The sequence below is a fragment of the Girardinichthys multiradiatus genome, chromosome 19, assembly GCF_021462225.1.
Source record: "Girardinichthys multiradiatus isolate DD_20200921_A chromosome 19, DD_fGirMul_XY1, whole genome shotgun sequence".
NCBI classification, from domain to species: domain Eukaryota; kingdom Metazoa; phylum Chordata; class Actinopteri; order Cyprinodontiformes; family Goodeidae; genus Girardinichthys; species Girardinichthys multiradiatus.
The window spans coordinates 15909715-15927133 of record NC_061811.1 but is presented as its reverse complement, the minus strand read 5'-3'; the positions used below and the strand labels follow the sequence as shown (position 1 = coordinate 15927133).

The 17419-nt window shown below is 42.4% G+C and overlaps 1 protein-coding gene across 1 annotated transcript; it reads right to left on the bottom strand.

The window, feature by feature from the left end:
- Positions 1 to 550: 550 nt before the first annotated feature.
- On the bottom strand, positions 551 to 9098 carry LOC124855628 (galectin-8-like). Its single transcript, XM_047345616.1, has 8 exons — positions 8896 to 9098; positions 8629 to 8717; positions 5380 to 5590; positions 5183 to 5302; positions 5075 to 5101; positions 4769 to 4857; positions 1546 to 1711; positions 551 to 1385 (listed from the first exon to the last, which is right to left on the bottom strand). Exons 1-8 carry the CDS (start codon positions 8932 to 8934, stop codon positions 1236 to 1238), a joined length of 891 nt encoding a protein of 296 aa, XP_047201572.1. The 5' UTR covers positions 8935 to 9098; the 3' UTR covers positions 551 to 1235.
- Between the last annotated feature and the right edge of the window lie 8321 nt (positions 9099 to 17419).

The window sequence follows — 17419 nt, the reverse complement described above, 5'->3', positions numbered from 1 at the left end:
ATTCTCTATCCCATTGTCCAAATTCTGTGACCACCTCTCCTTGCGCCGTCTTGTCCTTCCCTGCGATTATGCATATTTTCCTCCATGTCTTCCCTTCCTTCCCTCTCTCTCTATCTTTGTTTTTTTATCCTTCTTTCCTTGTCCTCGTCTGCCCATCCTTACTTGTGTCCTCCCTCTTTCATCCCTTGTATTCTTCCTTCCTTTCATCCAGATCCTAGTTTTTCAGTATCTTATATTTAAAGCCTGCCATAAGTTCATATTTCATTGTTGTCCATCGGCTTTGTCCTGGCGTTCATTTCTGTCCTTCTTTGGTGTTTGCAGGTGTGATTTACGAAGTCTGCGTTTGACCGTTAAAACCGCAATTAATTAAAAGTGAACCAACTCTAATGAGCTTAGAAAAGTTTAGGGTTTGGTAATAAAAATGTGTAGTAAACAAGAATTAAACTACAGTGCAATATTCCACAAATTATTTTCTGTTTTTATTTTCTGTCAAAGCAGAAAATTAAAAACTTTTTTTTCCAAAATCTAAAATCAAACCCTAGAATCAATACAATGTCAGACATTTTATTTGTCTTTTATTTATCAAAACCAGGAGGATACAAGGGCTATTTTCCATTCTTCACTACAGAAAGCAATACAGAGAATCCAGAATTATTAAATCTTAGTTAGAGATTTGTTAGGTTACTGGAATATTTACCCTGGACCACAGACATTTGATTAATTTAAAAAGGATAAGGTATTGGCTTTTGTAAGTTAGAGAATTACGTTTTTGATCAAATAATACTATTATGAAATGTAAAATACAATCATGCACATTAATGGTGCAAAGATGAGATCAGTTCTTTCACTTTTTGTTCTGTATTGAACAAAAGAAAGGAACATAAATTTCATTCATTGTCTCAGTTTAAGACTTGCATATAATTTATATTATAAGCAAAGTCGAAGCTTAAGTGCTTAAATTTACATGTGTCCTGTTTTACTAAAGAGGCTGTAAAACAGCAGATTCGATCAGGATCAGAAAGGGACACCTAAAGTGAGCCTGGTTTCCGTCATCCATCAATATGTCCAATTAGGACTACAAACCCCATCAACCACAGTAACAGTGCTAGATTAGCTTAGAACTGAAACTCAGACCTGAAGTCCTCGCACGTTCCTCCATGTTCAGGGTCCATCATCTGGGTCATTGTAAGCTAATTGAGCACTGACCAACCAGAATATAATGTGTTAGCTTCCAGTCACCACAGCTTCACATCACTGAGCTCCAGGTCTCCCATGATCTCTAGCTCGTCAATGCTGCTCAGGTCCTGAACCCGGTGCCTATACGCGAACAAGTGAGACCCATTCACTGCCAGCTTGAACTGATGGGGCTGACAGAGGAGGAGGATCTGGAGGAGGGATGCACAGAGGGGGGAAACGTGGACATGAAATGACCAGAATTGTGTTTTTAAAAGTTCTGCTCTATTCATTTTTATTTAATGTAGAATCTGACAAGAAAACTAATTTGTGCATCTCTGTAAAATCTTGAAAGTTGATGGCTTCTCCTACCTCAAAATATTCGCCTGGTGAGAAGGGAAAGAAGGGCAGCTCCCTTTCCTCTTGACCCCAGGATCCATCCAGGTAGGAGTTCCTGATGAAGACGCCCAACTTCATCCGGGGGTTTAGATGGAGAGCAATGTTCTCAGCCTTGCTGTTGCAGAGGTTGACAGTGAAACTGGAACACATGTATTGGATATGAGATTCAAAAACAGACTCCTGTGAGCCACCAAAAAACTCTAAAATAATTGAGTAACACCACATAATCTACAGCTGGAAACATCCTCTAACTGGATTTTGCCACTTCTACCAGGTTATAAATGTCACTGTAGCATAAATGTGACTTTCAGTGTGTTACTGATCTGATTTGAAGGGATTTCTTGGTGCCAATTACATTCCCTGCATAATAAAACGGCCACATTGATCTTATTTGTAGTCATTAACTTTCTTACATTTTCTGACCTTACAACCTCAAACTTCACTGTATTTTATTATACCAACGCAGAGTAGAGCAAAGTTATGAAGTGGAATAAATGATGGTTTGTAAAACGTTGAGAAATAAAAATCTGAAAAGTGTGATATGAATGTATTTTCAGCCCCTTTTACTTTCCCCCCCTAAATAAAATCTAACAGAAGTTAAATACTGGTCCTTCTCAAAATATTAGCATATTGAGATAAAGTTCATTATTTTCCATAATGTCATGATGAAAATTTAACATTCATATATTTTAGATTCATTGCACACTAACTGAAATATTTCAGGTCTTTTATTGTCTTAATATGGATGATTTTGGCATACAGCTCATGAAAACCCAAAATTCCTATCTCACAAAATTAGCATATTTCATCCGACCAATAAAAGAAAAGTGTTTTTAATACAAAAAACGTCAACCTTCAAATAATCATGTACAGTTATGCACTCAATACTTGGTCGGGAATCCTTTTGCAGAAATGACTGCTTCAATGCGGCGTGGCATGGAGGCAATCAGCCTTTGGCACTGCTGAGGTCTTATGGAGGCCCAGGATGCTTCGATAGCGGCCTTTAGCTCATCCAGAGTGTTGGGTCTTGAGTCTCTCAACGTTCTCTTCACAATATCCCACAGATTCTCTATGGGGTTCAGGTCAGGAGAGTTGGCAGGCCAATTGAGCACAGTGATACCGTGGTCAGTAAACCATTTACCAGTGGTTTTGGCACTGTGAGCAGGTGCCAGGTCGTGCTGAAAAATGAAATCTTCATCTCCATAAAGCTTTTCAGCAGATGGAAGCATGAAGTGCTCCAAAATCTCCTGATAGCTAACTGCATTGACCCTGCCCTTGATAAAACACAGTGGACCAACACCAGCAGCTGACACGGCACCCCAGACCATCACTGACTGTGGGTACTTGACACTGGACTTCTGGCATTTTGGCATTTCCTTCTCCCCAGTCTTCCTCCAGACTCTGGCACCTTGATTTCCGAATGACATGCAGAATTTGCTTTCATCCAAAAAAAAGTACTTTGGACCACTGAGCAACAGTCCAGTGCTGCTTCTCTGTAGCCCAGGTCAGGCGCTTCTGCCGCTGTTTCTGGTTCAAAAGTGGCTTGACCTGGGGAATGCGGCACCTGTAACCCATTTCCTGCACACGCCTGTGCACGGTGGCTCTGGATGTTTCTACTCCAGACTCAGTCCACTGCTTCCGCAGGTCCCCCAAGGTCTGGAATCGGCCCTTCTCCACAATCTTCCTCAGGGTCCGGTCACCTCTTCTCGTTGTGCAGCGTTTTCTGCCACACTTTTTCCTTCCCACAGACTTCCCACTGAGGTGCCTTGATACAGCACTCTGGGAACAGCCTATTCATTCAGAAATGTCTTTCTGTGTCTTACCCTCTTGCTTGAGGGTGTCAATAGTGGCCTTCTGGACAGCAGTCAGGTCGGCAGTCTTACCCATGATTGGGGTTTTGAGTGATGAACCAGGCTGGGAGTTTTAAAGGCCTCAGGAATCTTTTGCAGGTGTTTAGAGTTAACTCGTTGATTCAGATGATTAGGTTCATAGCTCATTTAGAGGCCCTTTTAATGATATGCTAATTTTGTGAGATAGGAATTTTGGGTTTTCATGAGCTGTATGCCAAAATCATCTGTATTAAGACAATAAAAGACCTGAAATATTTCAGTTAGTGTGCAATGAATCTAAAATATATGAATGTTAAATTTTCATCATGACATTATGGAAAATAATGAACTTTATCACAATATGCTAATATTTTGAGAAGGACCAGTATTTAGTAGAGTCTACCTGTGTGTAATTTAGTCTTGGTATAAATTAAACTGTTCGGAGAAGGATTCAGAGGTTTGTTAGAGAACATTAATGCTCAAATAGCATCATGAAGGATCAAGTAACAGCATAAGTTTAAAGTAGAATTAGGTCAGAAAACAACATCCCAGAGAGTGTGGCACAACTACAAACCTACTAAAAAGTGAAAGGCAAGCAGTGCAATAATTAGGGATCCAAGAGGCTTATGTTAAATCTGGAGGAGCTATAGAGTCACAGCTCAGGTGGAAGAATCTGGTGACAGAGGAACTGTTAGTTGTGGCCTCCACAGCTTTGGGTCTTATGCAGATGGTTCAACTGTTGAAAGACAATCCTATGAAATATACTGTGGACCAGTTTTTCTTCAGCAGGGACAGGGAAGCTAGATGGGGCTGGAAGAAAACCAGTTACATGCTGCTAAAGTCCAGAGACTGCAGTAGAACTTCACCTTCCAGTAGGACAATGTTCCTAAACATACTGCTAGAGCTACATTGGAATGGTTTATATCAAAGCATATTCATGTGTTAGAATGGACTTGTCAAAGCCCAGACCTAAATCGAACATGTTACAAACTTAAAAATAAATGCCTGATTCCATCCAAAACTACTGAGCTTGAGCTACTCTGCAGGGAAGAATGGCCAAACATTTTGGTCTCTTGGACGTGCAAAGCTGGAAGAGACATACCTGAAAATGACTTGTGGCTAAAGTTGGTCCTGGAAAGTACTGACTGGGGGCTAAATACCATCACACTTTTCAGGTTTCATTTGTAAAAACTTTTGACAATCATGTCTTTCCTTCTGCACAATTATGAACTTATTGTGTTGGTCTATAACATAAAATCCTATTAAAAAACACATTGAACTTAATGGCTGTAATGTGACAAAATGCGAAAACGTTCAAGGGGTTTGAATATATTTCCCCGGTATTATTTTTTTACTAATTTGTTTACCTGTGGGGGTACATGCTGACCTGTCCTTTTATTGTGACATGCTGCCCAGGGCTCAGTCCTTGGAGTATACTGCCTTTATAAGGAAGACCCTGAAATGACAATGTTATGACAACACTGAGCCATATGATGTGCACATAATGTAAATGTAGAGAGCAGTTAAAATGTAATAAAATATACAACATGTTAAATAACCAGCTTGGGTGTTCACAAACCCATAAACATTCAGGACTCATGATCCAGTTTTTATTGCATCATAAGACACCAGGAAAATAATTGTATGCCCCAGTTAAAGAACAGGGAACTCACCAAATCACCTGATTCTGAATATATTGCCTGAAAGAGAAAAACAAAGATGTTTAGAAATGATTCAGAAGAAAGAAAAAGAAAGAAAATTAGAAAGAGGAATAAAGTTACCGAGTTTGGGATATAGCCAATAGCGTGGACCCTGACATTGCCAGAAATAGAAAACGTGTCGACCCTGCTCAAAGGAATTCTGTGTTTGTATTCCAGTAGGTGGGAACCGTTTACTGCCACCTACAGGTAAAGCCATTAATTTTATTTATTTATTAGGTGCTCCACAGGCTTATGAAGCCAAAGAAGGGTTGCCTCACCTTAAAACCATTCTTGTGCACTAGGATGATGGTTTCGAAGGGGGCTCCGCGTTTGTAGGGCAGCTGGTGGAGTATCTCCTCTTTTCCCCACTCCTCCTGCAGCAGGGAGTTGCACACCACACAGAGGGAGTCATTGAAGCGAGGGCTGAAGTGGAGGGCGACGTCAGAGCGTGGTTTGGTGCTGCAGCCGCTTGACAGGTCCACCTGAAACCTGCAGAGGGGCCGAACAAACAGGACATGGTTAAAATTATTAATATAGGCTCAAACATATACAGAGGTTGGACAATGAAACTGAAACACCTGGTTTTAGACCACAATAATTTATTAGTATGGTGTAGGGCCTCCTTTTGCAGCCAATACAGCGTCAATTCGTCTTGGGAATGACATATACAAGTCCTGCACAGTGGTCAGAGGGATTTTAAGCCATTCTTCTTGCAGGATAGTGGCCAGGTCACTACGTGATACTGGTGGAGGAAAACATTTCCTGACTCGCTCCTCCAAAACACCCCAAAGTGGCTCAATAATATTTAGATCTGGTGACTGTGCAGGCCATGGGAGATGTTCTACTTCACTTTCATGTTCATCAAACCAATCTTTCACCAGTCTTGCTGTGTGTATTAGTGCATTGTCATCCTGATACACGGCACCGCCTTCAGGATACAATGTTTGAACCATTGGATGCACATGGTCCTCAAGAATGGTTCGGTAGTCCTTGGCAGTGACGCGCCCATCTAGCACAAGTATTGGGCCAAGGGAATGCCATGATATGGCAGCCCAAACCATCACTGATCCACCCCCATGCTTCACTCTGGGCAGGCAACAGTCTGGGTGGTACGCTTCTTTGGGGCTTCTTCACACTGTAACTCTCCCGGATGTGGGGAAAACAGTAAAGGTGGACTCATCAGAGAACAATACATGTTTCACATTGTCCACAGCCCAAGATTTGTGCTCCTTGCACCATTGAAACCGATGTTTGGCATTGGCATGAGTGACCAAAGGTTTGGCTATAGCAACCCGGCCGTGTCTATTGACCCTGTGGAGCTCCCGACGGACAGTTCTGGTGGAAACAGGAGAGTTGAGGTGCACATTTAATTCTGCCCTGATTTGGGCAGCCGTGGTTTTATGTTTTTTGGATACAATCCGGGTTAGCACCCGAACATCCCTTTCAGACAGCTTCCTCTTGCATCCACAGTTAATCCTGTTGGTTGTGGTTCGTCCTTCTTGGTGGTATGCTGACATTACCCTGGATACCGTGGCTCTTGATACATCACAAAGACTTGCTGTCTTGGTCACAAATGCGCCAGCAAGACGTGCACCAACAATTTGTCCTCTTTTGAACTCTGGTATGTCACCCATAATGTTGTGTGCATTTCAATATTTTGAGCAAAACTGTGCTCTTACCCTGCTAATTGAACCTTCACACTCTGCTCTTACTGGTGCAATGTGCAATCAATCAAGACTGGCTACCAGGCTGGTCCAATGTAGCCATGAAACCTCCCACACTAAAATGACAGGTGTTTCATTGTCCAACCCCTGAGCATACATTCATCTTTATATTTCAAGAGATGATCCTAAAGATTTTATAATTAGCCCTTAGCAACCAGTTGTCTGCAGCTGAAAGGCTTTTAGACTCATTAGATCAGCCCATAATTAGAATTATGGGAGAGTCTGAGGAACACTGAAGCTCCAAGAACAAGATCGCAGGATTTTTAAATGCTGGAAAAGCCTTTTTGGAGCCATTTCCTAAAAAAAACTGCAAATCCAAGATCCTCAGCACATAAATTTAGTACAACTACAAATTACTCAGATGTGTCACCAGTTAAAGGTCTGGACCCGCCTCAAATGAAAGAAAATTGTTTAAAGATATCCAGGAACCACCAAATCTCAAATGAACTAGAAACTGCAACCAGTTTAGACCCAGAAGGAGGCCCCCTGCTCCAAAACTAACACCTTCAAGCTCAACTGAAATTTACAGCTGCCCATGATGACTGGTAAAACCCTCTGCAGAAATGTTTTCTGGTCAGATAAGACCAAGATGGGAATGTTTGGCCACTAAGAAAAGAAGAGGGGTCAAGACGAGGTTTTCAACCCTAATACTTAACAGTTGTTAGCAGGATAGTGGTGGCATAATGCTGAGGGTTTGTTTCGTAGCCACTAGTTCTGGTTCACTGATAAATGTGTATGGAATAATGGACTACCTCAATATGCTTCAACTTTATTTAACAAATGACAAATTCTGGGCCATAAATGGCTAATTTATCACACTAATAAGTTAGCTCACAGGCCCTGCAGCAGCCTGCTAATGACCAATTCAGGTAACTAATGATTTTAAGTAGGGAAACACCTACACCTTGCAGGACACCACCTTTTTGAGGATTCAAATTGTTCATCCCAGAGTTAGATGAAATACAAATCAACAGCTAAGCTTACTGAATGTTTTTACAAGACAATGAACATAAAAACAAATCCAAACTGGTTTTGGTAAGCTAACATCGGGCTTCTAGAATGGCCTTTCAATACTTCTCGACCTCCACCCTATTGTACACTTGTGGTCTATGGGTTAGGGTTAATCCTAACCCTAAAGCTGTGTCAGTGCCAGAGCACCACTGAATCTAAGTCAATCAATAGACAGCCCTACTCGGCTGGAGCAACTGAAACTGGTTTTATATGCTGAAAAATCCAAATTAATGCTTTTTTCAAATTAATCTATTCCCTCAGAGCATATCCCCTAATCAGAACAGCCCAAGGTAAAACTCTCGAGTTGGTCACCAGTTACAAGTACCTGGGATTATTTTTGATGGGGAGCTTTCTTTCCAGGTCCATGTTAAACATCTAAACTCCAAACTGTCATGTTTCTCCCTCAGAGCTCAGAAGCATCTGATATCATGTTTTTATCACGTTTTGCCCGTACTGGATTATGCCGATGTTGTGTTTATGTGTGCTTCAACCAGTTGCCTAGTCTTTGGTGTACCACTACGCTCTGACATTTATCACTGGTTGTAACCGCCTAAATTCTGCCTTTTTGACCAGGCCACCCTTGTGAAAGACGTCTTGATCTCAATGGGTCTTTTACCTGGTCAAATAAAGGTTTAATAAAAAAATATAATGAAATATTTGAATTTATTCACATTCACATGTAAGTGTGGAAAGTTCAGAAGCCTCTAGTGAGAATGTTCCTGAGTTGAAAAGATTTTTAACATCAGACAGATATATAAGGTGACATCTGCTCAGTTTGATAAGAAATATTACCTGTCAGCATTTGGTGGTACAGTTCCCTGGATGATGATGATCTCTCCTGGGTGCAGGCCTCCAGGTATGGGACCTGTGTATGGGATCACCTGAAGAGCAAAGTGAGGTTAAAACCACTGTGTGTCTTACACTATGAGGGCAGAAACGCCCCTCAGAGTGCAAACAGGTTATAATTAAACGAGAACATGGCAGCAGTTTTGGCCGAGAAACTACGTGAAGGTTTATAAAGCGCAGCTGTGGACATCAAGAATAAACCAAGCCTCTTACCGGATCCAGAACCGTGTGTTTTGCATTGGCCACAGACATCTGGCCCCGGGTGTTCTGACTAGCTGCAGCGGGTGAGAGACAGCTGAAAGTCGGTGGTTTCTGCAGCAAATAGCGGCAGCTTTAGGCTCTGCTGCGCTGCAAGCTGATGATACCAGTGGCCATATTTACGCCATCAGCACTCAGTGGGCCGCGCATGCGCACAGCCTACCACGTGATCAGGTTTACAGACGAAAACAAAATTAAACATGTAGATTATAATTAAATCTGAATGTCTGTTAAAATTGTATAGCAGGGTCATCTAGAAGCACGCAGTCAGCAAAACATAAACGAGAATAAAAGGTGTGTCATTAAATACAATAATATCTGCGAATGAGATCCTGTGTTCTCTGTTTTGTGACTAGGGAACAGTTCAAAATAAATAAAATTAAACATTCATGCCACATGTTTCTTTTCTTCATGTTATTTATATGATACAGCTCTTTATTATGGTCTTTAAAAAGTTTTTACTGTTCTCCAAAGTACAAATCAAGGTAGACATTCTCATCTCCATTATGTTTGCTTTTTTTTTTATTCGCAGTTCCGAGTTACATTGAATGCAACTAAAGTTAGATTAGTTTATCTGAAAATAGCTTCTCTGGACAGCGGCTGGAGCAGGTTCTCTCCCCCAGTAAACACGATGGTCAAGAACAAGTTATGGGTGTTAGGAATAACCTTTATTAATATGACTCATACCTGGTTTTCCCATTTATACCATAGTCAAGTAAAGTATAAGTTCTAATGTTTCCCTTCTGTTAGAATAGGATAAGAAGCTCATAGACATACAGTACAAGGATAAATGGCCCAAGGTTTGTCATAAATGACCTGAAGCTGGGGCACTGGGTTTGATGGTGGAGCAGCTGGTATAACTGGTTTGATTAGAAAGCTACAGCACACTTAGATTAAGGATGGACACCCGCTACTACACAACCTAACAGATAGATACCACAATGGTGACACATAGTCTACTGATAATCACTGAGGGAGGGAACATCCATTGCATTGAAGTGCCAGATATAAAACTATATGTGACCTTCTATCGAGGCTCTTCGTCATCCTCTAACAGACGACGACGGTCTGAGACGGGAGCCCAGCGCTGATCTCTGTAATTATTCCTCTGCCTTAATTTAGATTAGAAGAGCTAAAAGTTAGAAACTGGTTGAGAGTCGTTCCTTTAAGAGTCAGAGTTAGATAAAGTGTGTGATCGCTTCATGGGGACCAAGGACCAGAGGAGCCCCGAGACGTCTGACCGCCAACAGGGTGCGTTAGCTCGGACATCAGCCTTGGTAAGTCTGGTGAATATAATTTTATTTTCTCTTTGGAATATGATAGAGATTACTTCTCTATTATTCAGAAGCGTTTTAGACTACTACAGTAGGGGTTCTTTTAGAATTAGAGAGATACAGAACCCGTGCTGCAATATGATCAGGTTCAGTTCATCGACAGATCTGTAGAACCCCAGCTTGCTTAGGGGGGCTCCAATTAGACCCAAGCCAGTGGGGATGTCCACAATATCAAAAACATTGAAAAAGTTACTGTTAAACTCATGTGAACTTCAGTAACACCAAGTTCTCCACCCTTCTCTTCTGGCATGGCTGACAAGTATTTGACCATTCCTGAGTGTAGTGATGAGGTCGTGCAGTGATGTTTGGTGAGATGTCCTTACTCCCAGTTTCCACTGTGATTTGCCCAAAAGCATAACTCAGGTAAAGGTAAGGGTTCATGTTGCAGCTGGAAGGCGTTTTCACCTAAATTAAACAAGGTATTAAACAAGATAAAGTACAATTCTGTTCAAAATAGTAGCAATTTTATTAAGTGCTATATGTGTTTGATAATTTTACACTATTTCCCTATAGCCAAAGATGGGAAAGCAGCACAAAGCACATATTTCTTCCTGTACTTATAAGGTATTTCACATTAAATGGTGGTCAAATGATATCCTGGATAGGCATCATCTGATATTGGCATTAATAAAGCTGATAACACCACCAGGTTGCCTCTAACCTAACCTAAGCTGTTCAAAGTCTGCTAAAAGTCTGTTTTTTTTCCTTACTCAGAATCAGAAAAGCTTTATTGCCAAGTACGTTTTTGGACATACAGGGAATTTGTTTTGGCGTAGTCGGTGCAATACAATACAAATTAAACAGTATAAACATATCTACACTATAATATAAATATATGTGCACAGTTTTAAGTGAGTGAGAGTAAGTATAGAGCAGTATAAGATGCAAGAGAAATACAACAGTGCAGGTGATCATTGTGCAAGTAAAGCAGGAGTCCAAGCTGAGCGTTAATGTAACGCATAGAGTTACAGTTACAGGTGTCCTGTCAGCAAAAACAAGGGGTGTGTGGGGGAAAGGGAGAGTGTCAGGGTGGTTTCTGGGCTTTGTTAACCAGGCTGGTGGCAGATGGGAAAAAACTGTTCTTGTGGCGTGAGGTTTTGGTCCGGATGGACCGCAGCCTCCTGCCAGAGGGGAGAGTTTCAAAGAGTCTGTGACCGGGGTGGGAGGGATCAGCCAGAATCTTCCCTGCCCGCTTCAGGGTCCTGGAGGTGTACAGTTCCTGGAGCGACAGTAGACTGCAGCCAATCACCTTCTCAGCAGACCGAATGACACGCTGCAGCGTGCCCTTATCCTTGGCTGTAGCAGCGGCGTACCAGATGGTGATGGAGGAGGTGAGGATGGACTCAATGATGGCTGTGTAGAAGTGCACCATCATAGCCTTTGGCAGGTTGAATTTCTTCAGCTGCCGCAGGAAGAACATCCTCTGCTGGGCTTTCTTGATGAGGGAGCTGATGTTTGGCTCCCACTTGAGATCCTGGGAGATGATGGTTCCCAGGAAGCGGAAAGATTCCACAGTGTCAATTGTGGAGTCACAGAGGGTGATGGGGGCAGGTGGGGCTGGGTTCTGCCTGAAGTCCACAACCATCTCCACTGTCTTTAGAGCGTTGAGCTCAAGGTTGTTCTGGCTGCACCAGTCCAACAGATGGTCCACCTCCCATCTATACGCGGACTCGTCACCATCAGAGATGAGTCCAATCAGGGTGGTGTCGTCCGCAAACTTCAGAAGCTTGACAGACTGGTGACTGAAGGTGCAGCTGTTGGTGTACAGGGAGAAGAGCAGAGGAGAGAGAACACAGCCTTGGGGGGAACCGGTGCTGATGGTCAGGGAGTCAGAGACGTGCTTCCCCAGCCTCACGCGCTGCTTCCTGTCAGACAGGAAGTCAGTGATCCACCTGCAGGTGGAGTCGGGCACACTCAGCTGGGAGAGTTTCTCCTGGAGCAGAGCTGGGACGATGGTGTTGAAGGCAGAGCTGAAATCCACAAACAGGATCCTGGCATAGGTTCCTGTGGAGTCCAGGTGCCGGAGGATGAAGTGAAGGGCTAGGTTGACTGCATCATCTACAGACCTGTTGGCTCTGTAGGCAAACTGCAGGGGGTCCAGGAGGGGGTCGGTGATGTCTTTTAGGTGTGAGAGCACAAGGCGCTCAAAGGACTTCATCACCACAGAGGTCAGGGCGACGGGTCTGAAGTCATTAAGCCCTGTGGTCCTTGGCTTCTTGGGAACAGGGACGATCGTGGAGGACTTGAAGCAGGCTGGCACATGACATGTCTCCAGTGAGGTGTTAAAAATGTCTGTGAAGACTGGAGACAGCTGATCAGCGCAGTGCTTCAGGCTGGCTGGTGAGACAGAATCCGGACCAGCAGCTTTCCGGGGGTTCTGTCTCCTGAAGAGTTTGTTTACGTCCCTCTCCTGGATGGAAAGAGCCGTCCTCGGCGTGGGTAGGGGGCTGGTGGGGGGGAACTTCAGGGTGGGGGTTGGAGGTGCCAAGGCCCCTCTTGAGGTTGGGGAGGTGGGGGTGGTGGATTGTGGCTGCAGCTGTTGGGGGGCGTCGTGGGGGATGGTTGCAGGACTGTCCCTTTGTCTTTCAAAGCGGCAGTAGAACTCGTTCAGGTTGTTGGCGAGGCGTCGGTCGTTGATGGAGTGGGTGGCTTTCGGCTTGTAGTTGATGATTTGCTTGAGCCCTTTCCAGACAGACGCAGAGTCGTTGGCTGAGAACTGGTTTTGGAGCTTCTCAGAGTACAGTCGTTTGGCCTCTTTCACTGCCTTGCCAAACTTGTACTTCGTCTCTCTGTATATGTCTTTGTCCCCACTCCTGAAGGCCTTTTCCTTATCCAGTCTTAACCTTCTGAGTTTAGCTGTGAACCAGGGTTTGTCATTGTTGTAACTCACCCTGGTGCATGATGGTACACAGCTGTCCTCACAGAAGCTGATGTAGGAAGTCACAGCCTCTGTGTACTCGTCCAGACTGTTGGTAGAAGTCCTGAACACATCCCAGTCTGTACAGCCTAAACACGCCTGGAGATTCTCCACAGCCTCACTGCTCCACTTCCTTGTCGTCCTCACAACAGGTTTGCAGAGCTTTAGTTTCTGCCTGTATGCAGGAATCAGGTGGACCATGATGTGGTCGGATTGGCCCAGTGCAGCACGTAGGACGGCGTGATAAGCGTCTCTGATGGTGGTGTAACAGTGATCCAGAATGTTGTCCTCTCTGGTCGGACATTTTATAAACTGTCTATATTTGGGGAGTTCGTGGGTCAGATTACCTTTGTTAAAGTCACCAGCGACAATTACTAAGGAGTCCGGGTTGGTCCGCTCCACACTCAGTATCTGGTCGGCGAGCATGCGCTGTGCGACCTGCACGTTAGCTTGCGGCGGGATGTAAACACCGACCAGGATGAACGAAGCGAACTCACGGGGGGAATAGAAAGGCTTACAGTTTATGATGAAGGCTTCCAGGTCTGGAGAACAGTGCTGCTGAATCACTGTCACGTCGTTGCACCAACCACTGTTGAGGTAAAAACAGATTCCTCCACCTTTCGCTTTGCCGGAGAGTTCCGTGTCTCTGTCCGCTCTGTAGAGCTGGAATCCTGCCAGCTGCAGCGCAGAGTCCGGTATTAATCCACACAGCCACGTCTCCGTGAAGCACAAAACTGCCGATGAATAAAAGTCCCTGTTTTTCCCCAACAGCAGTTGTAGTTCCTCCATTTTGTTGGGAAGTGAGCGCACGTTAGAGAGAAATATTCCAGGTAACGGTGTTCGTAGTCCACGCTGGCGAAGACGTACCAGCACCACAGCCCGTTTCCCTCTCTTCCGGCGTTTCACCGCGTGAACAAAGGTGAGCGGAACCTTTGACCAGAATATCCAAATATTCCAGAGCAGTAGGCAGAAAAGTTGGAAATAACTCCTCTGGTGTAGTAGCCCTGATGTTCATGAGTTCTTCTCTGGTGAGAGAGCTCCGGGTACCATCACAGAAGACCGTTTTAAAGCAAAAAACAAAACAAAACAATGCGCACCAACATGCCGAGGCGACCATCTGCTGCGCCATCTTGGATCTGGTATTTGGATCACAGTTTCCACTGTAATTTTTTCAAAAGCACAATTCAGGTAGGGGTAAGGTTGGAGTTGAAAGGCATTTTCACAAAGATGGAAGCACAAATTCCTCCAAAATGAACAACCCCACACCATAACACCCTCTCCACCAAACCTTTTCCTTTGCACAATGCAGTCAAAAATGTACTGTTCTTGCGGCTACCATCATACACACAGTAGTTTAGTCTCTCCCTAAAGCATCTCCTCACTGCTCTTCAGTGGAGAGGTGGTATGCTTCACCTGGCATGAGTTTGCCAGTCTGCATTGGTGAGTATGGATCAAGGCTCTATTTTAGGCCCCGTGATGTTTCCTTTCCCTGACGAATACATATAAAAAATGGCTGTACATGCATACATTCACATACTGTTCCTTTTATCTATTATTTTATTTCTCTAAAGTTTATATATTTGTTCTTAATGTCTGTACCCTGTGAGTGCTTGAAACTGAAGTCAAATTCCTGGTTTGCGCACACACATTAAAGCCATTAAAGCTGATTCTGATTTAAACATGTTGCCTTTGGATTTTACTGTAAATTCACACTTATTTACCCATAACAAGACTTATTGCAATGTTTTATTTGTTTATGTCATGTTTTTATTATGTATACAGCTCAGACACCCAGTACACAACCGAGATGCCTTCAGCATCTTACAGTTGATCTTCTTTGAATAGCCTTGGTGTCATTTTTAATGGGCCTTTATTTAATAAGCAGATAAAGTCCATTGTCGGAAGCAGCTTTTTACAGTTATATATTTTATTCAAGACTTCGACATTTTTTCCAAAACAGAGGCTACTGTAGTTCATCGTATAAGTGAACTGATCAGTCACTTCATCGTTTGCAGCGGCACCAGAACGCTGATGTGCCATTTTCACCAGAACCATATACCTCCAGATTGGGCCTTGCTCCATCAGCTTGGTCTAACTTTGTCTTATCTGCATAATGTTTTCACCACAGAGTTTCCTCTACAGCACTACGGTCAAATAACCAGATGCTTGTTGCTAGATGTAAACTAAAAAGTAGATGAGATCATATCTTTGCGATAGCTGCTTCTGTTCTGTGGAACAGCTGGAAACTTATAATGTGCTTTTTTAAAACAGATTATTTTAAAATAGATTAAATTGCAATAGTAATGAAGGTCCAATTCTGTCTCTAAGATAAAACTCAAGGTATAAAGTAACACTTTAGCAGGACAACGTTTTACCTAGTAGTATTTGATGGTATTTTATTATATTAACTTTAACTAATTGGATCTTAATATGACAAAACTGACATGCTTTCTATGTATTTGTATATGAATCTATCATTCATTAATTAAACTTTGAAATTAAATATTGTATGATTTGGTGCTGTATAAATAAAGAGAATTACAATAAATGTAATTGATATCCATTTTCTGTTTCAGAAATAATTACTACCATCACAGGAGGAGCAGGTAAGGTATCAGATGCCCTGGTGGTTTTTTACTTAAATAAATATCTTTTATGTATAGAACTAGCTTTGTAACATTGTGAAATTAAAGTTTTGATAAGTTTAAGTTTGTGCATGTGTGAAAAATGTTTGTCAATATCTGATTACAGATACAAGGAAGAGGTCTGCATGTAAAACTACTTTTTGGATGTTGCTGCTAAGATTGTAAATGTTTATGTCACTCTGATGAGATTAAAACCTATCAAAGTGGTCTCTCTGGTCAGATACTGGTCTTTGCATTTAGAGCTTCCAGCAAATGAAGAATTAACTTTGGGTTAGACTTTAAAACTCCCTGTCTTGGCCATGTCGCTTAATTATTTTAACGTCTCTGTGATGAGTTAAACAATAGAATAAAATAGTAAAAATGGTGGCATGTGTCTGACGTAAGTTTATCAAATGGGATTTTCAAAACACTGAGCTAATTTTAGAATGAATCATTTTAATTGCAATAAATCACTTAATCAAGCTTCTGTATTAAATAAAATATGAGCACTCACTGTAGACATTTTAACTCCATTCGCAGCTTTTATTTTGTGACAAAATGTTTGTAGCATTTACAAAAAAACTATTAAAAAAATCAAACTTCTCAACTTCAACTCATCTTGAAAGGCTCCTAGGCATAACCTCTCCTTCTGCCTCCTATTTTTAGCTTTTCTCAATGTAAGGTAGGCCCAAAGCTAAAAAAAAAAAAAACTTTAAAATGCAATTTTTTGTGTTTCAACAGCAAATGTTAAATAAATTGCTAATTGTTTTAAAGAATCTTTTCTTCATGCAAATTAATTAAGTTCAGGTTTGATCTGTACTATATGCTGTGAACCAGAGATGACTGAGAGCAGCCCAGATTCTTTAGAAAACAGGACACAACCCCTTTAGTTTAGCTCTGAATAGGAAGCTTGTTATCAGATATGAACTTCTGCATCATTAGTCAGCCAGGGTGCATGACTGTATATTCTTCCAGTGTTCACTCAGTGCGCAACAAATTCCCATTGAACGTACACACAAATAAGCATTGGGGAGCAAGGGACATAACTTTTTAGAAGTGCCCCAGCCATACCTGACAGACTGCAGCCCTGGGTGGTGAGCCATATGGCGTCTATAAAAAACTGTCATGTTGGCACTGTTTAATCAGTTTGTGGGATAAATACTGCAGGGTGGAAAGATTCTGTAGGTGAACACATAGGGATATCAACATATATTTTAACATCAGTAATGTATGCTTTGCATGCAGTAGGAGCAGTGGGTGCATTGGCCCTGGCCCCTGTGGTTCTGGGTGCCATCGGTTTCACCTCAGCTGGGATAGCAGCAAGTTCCTACATGATATCTGCTGCTGCCGTTACCAATGGAGGAGGGGTGGCAGCAGGAATTCTGGTGGAGGTCTACAATCTGCAGGTTACTTTGACTGGAATCTAGTTTTAACAATTTAATTTACTTGCGACATTAAACAAGATACAGCTCTTTTCAAAATAGTAGCAATTATAGTAAGCTCTTTATCTGTTTGTTAATATTTCACTATTTCCCAACAGCCAAAGATGTTGAAGCAGCACAAAGCACATATTTCTTCCTGTACTTTTAAAGGATTTTACATTA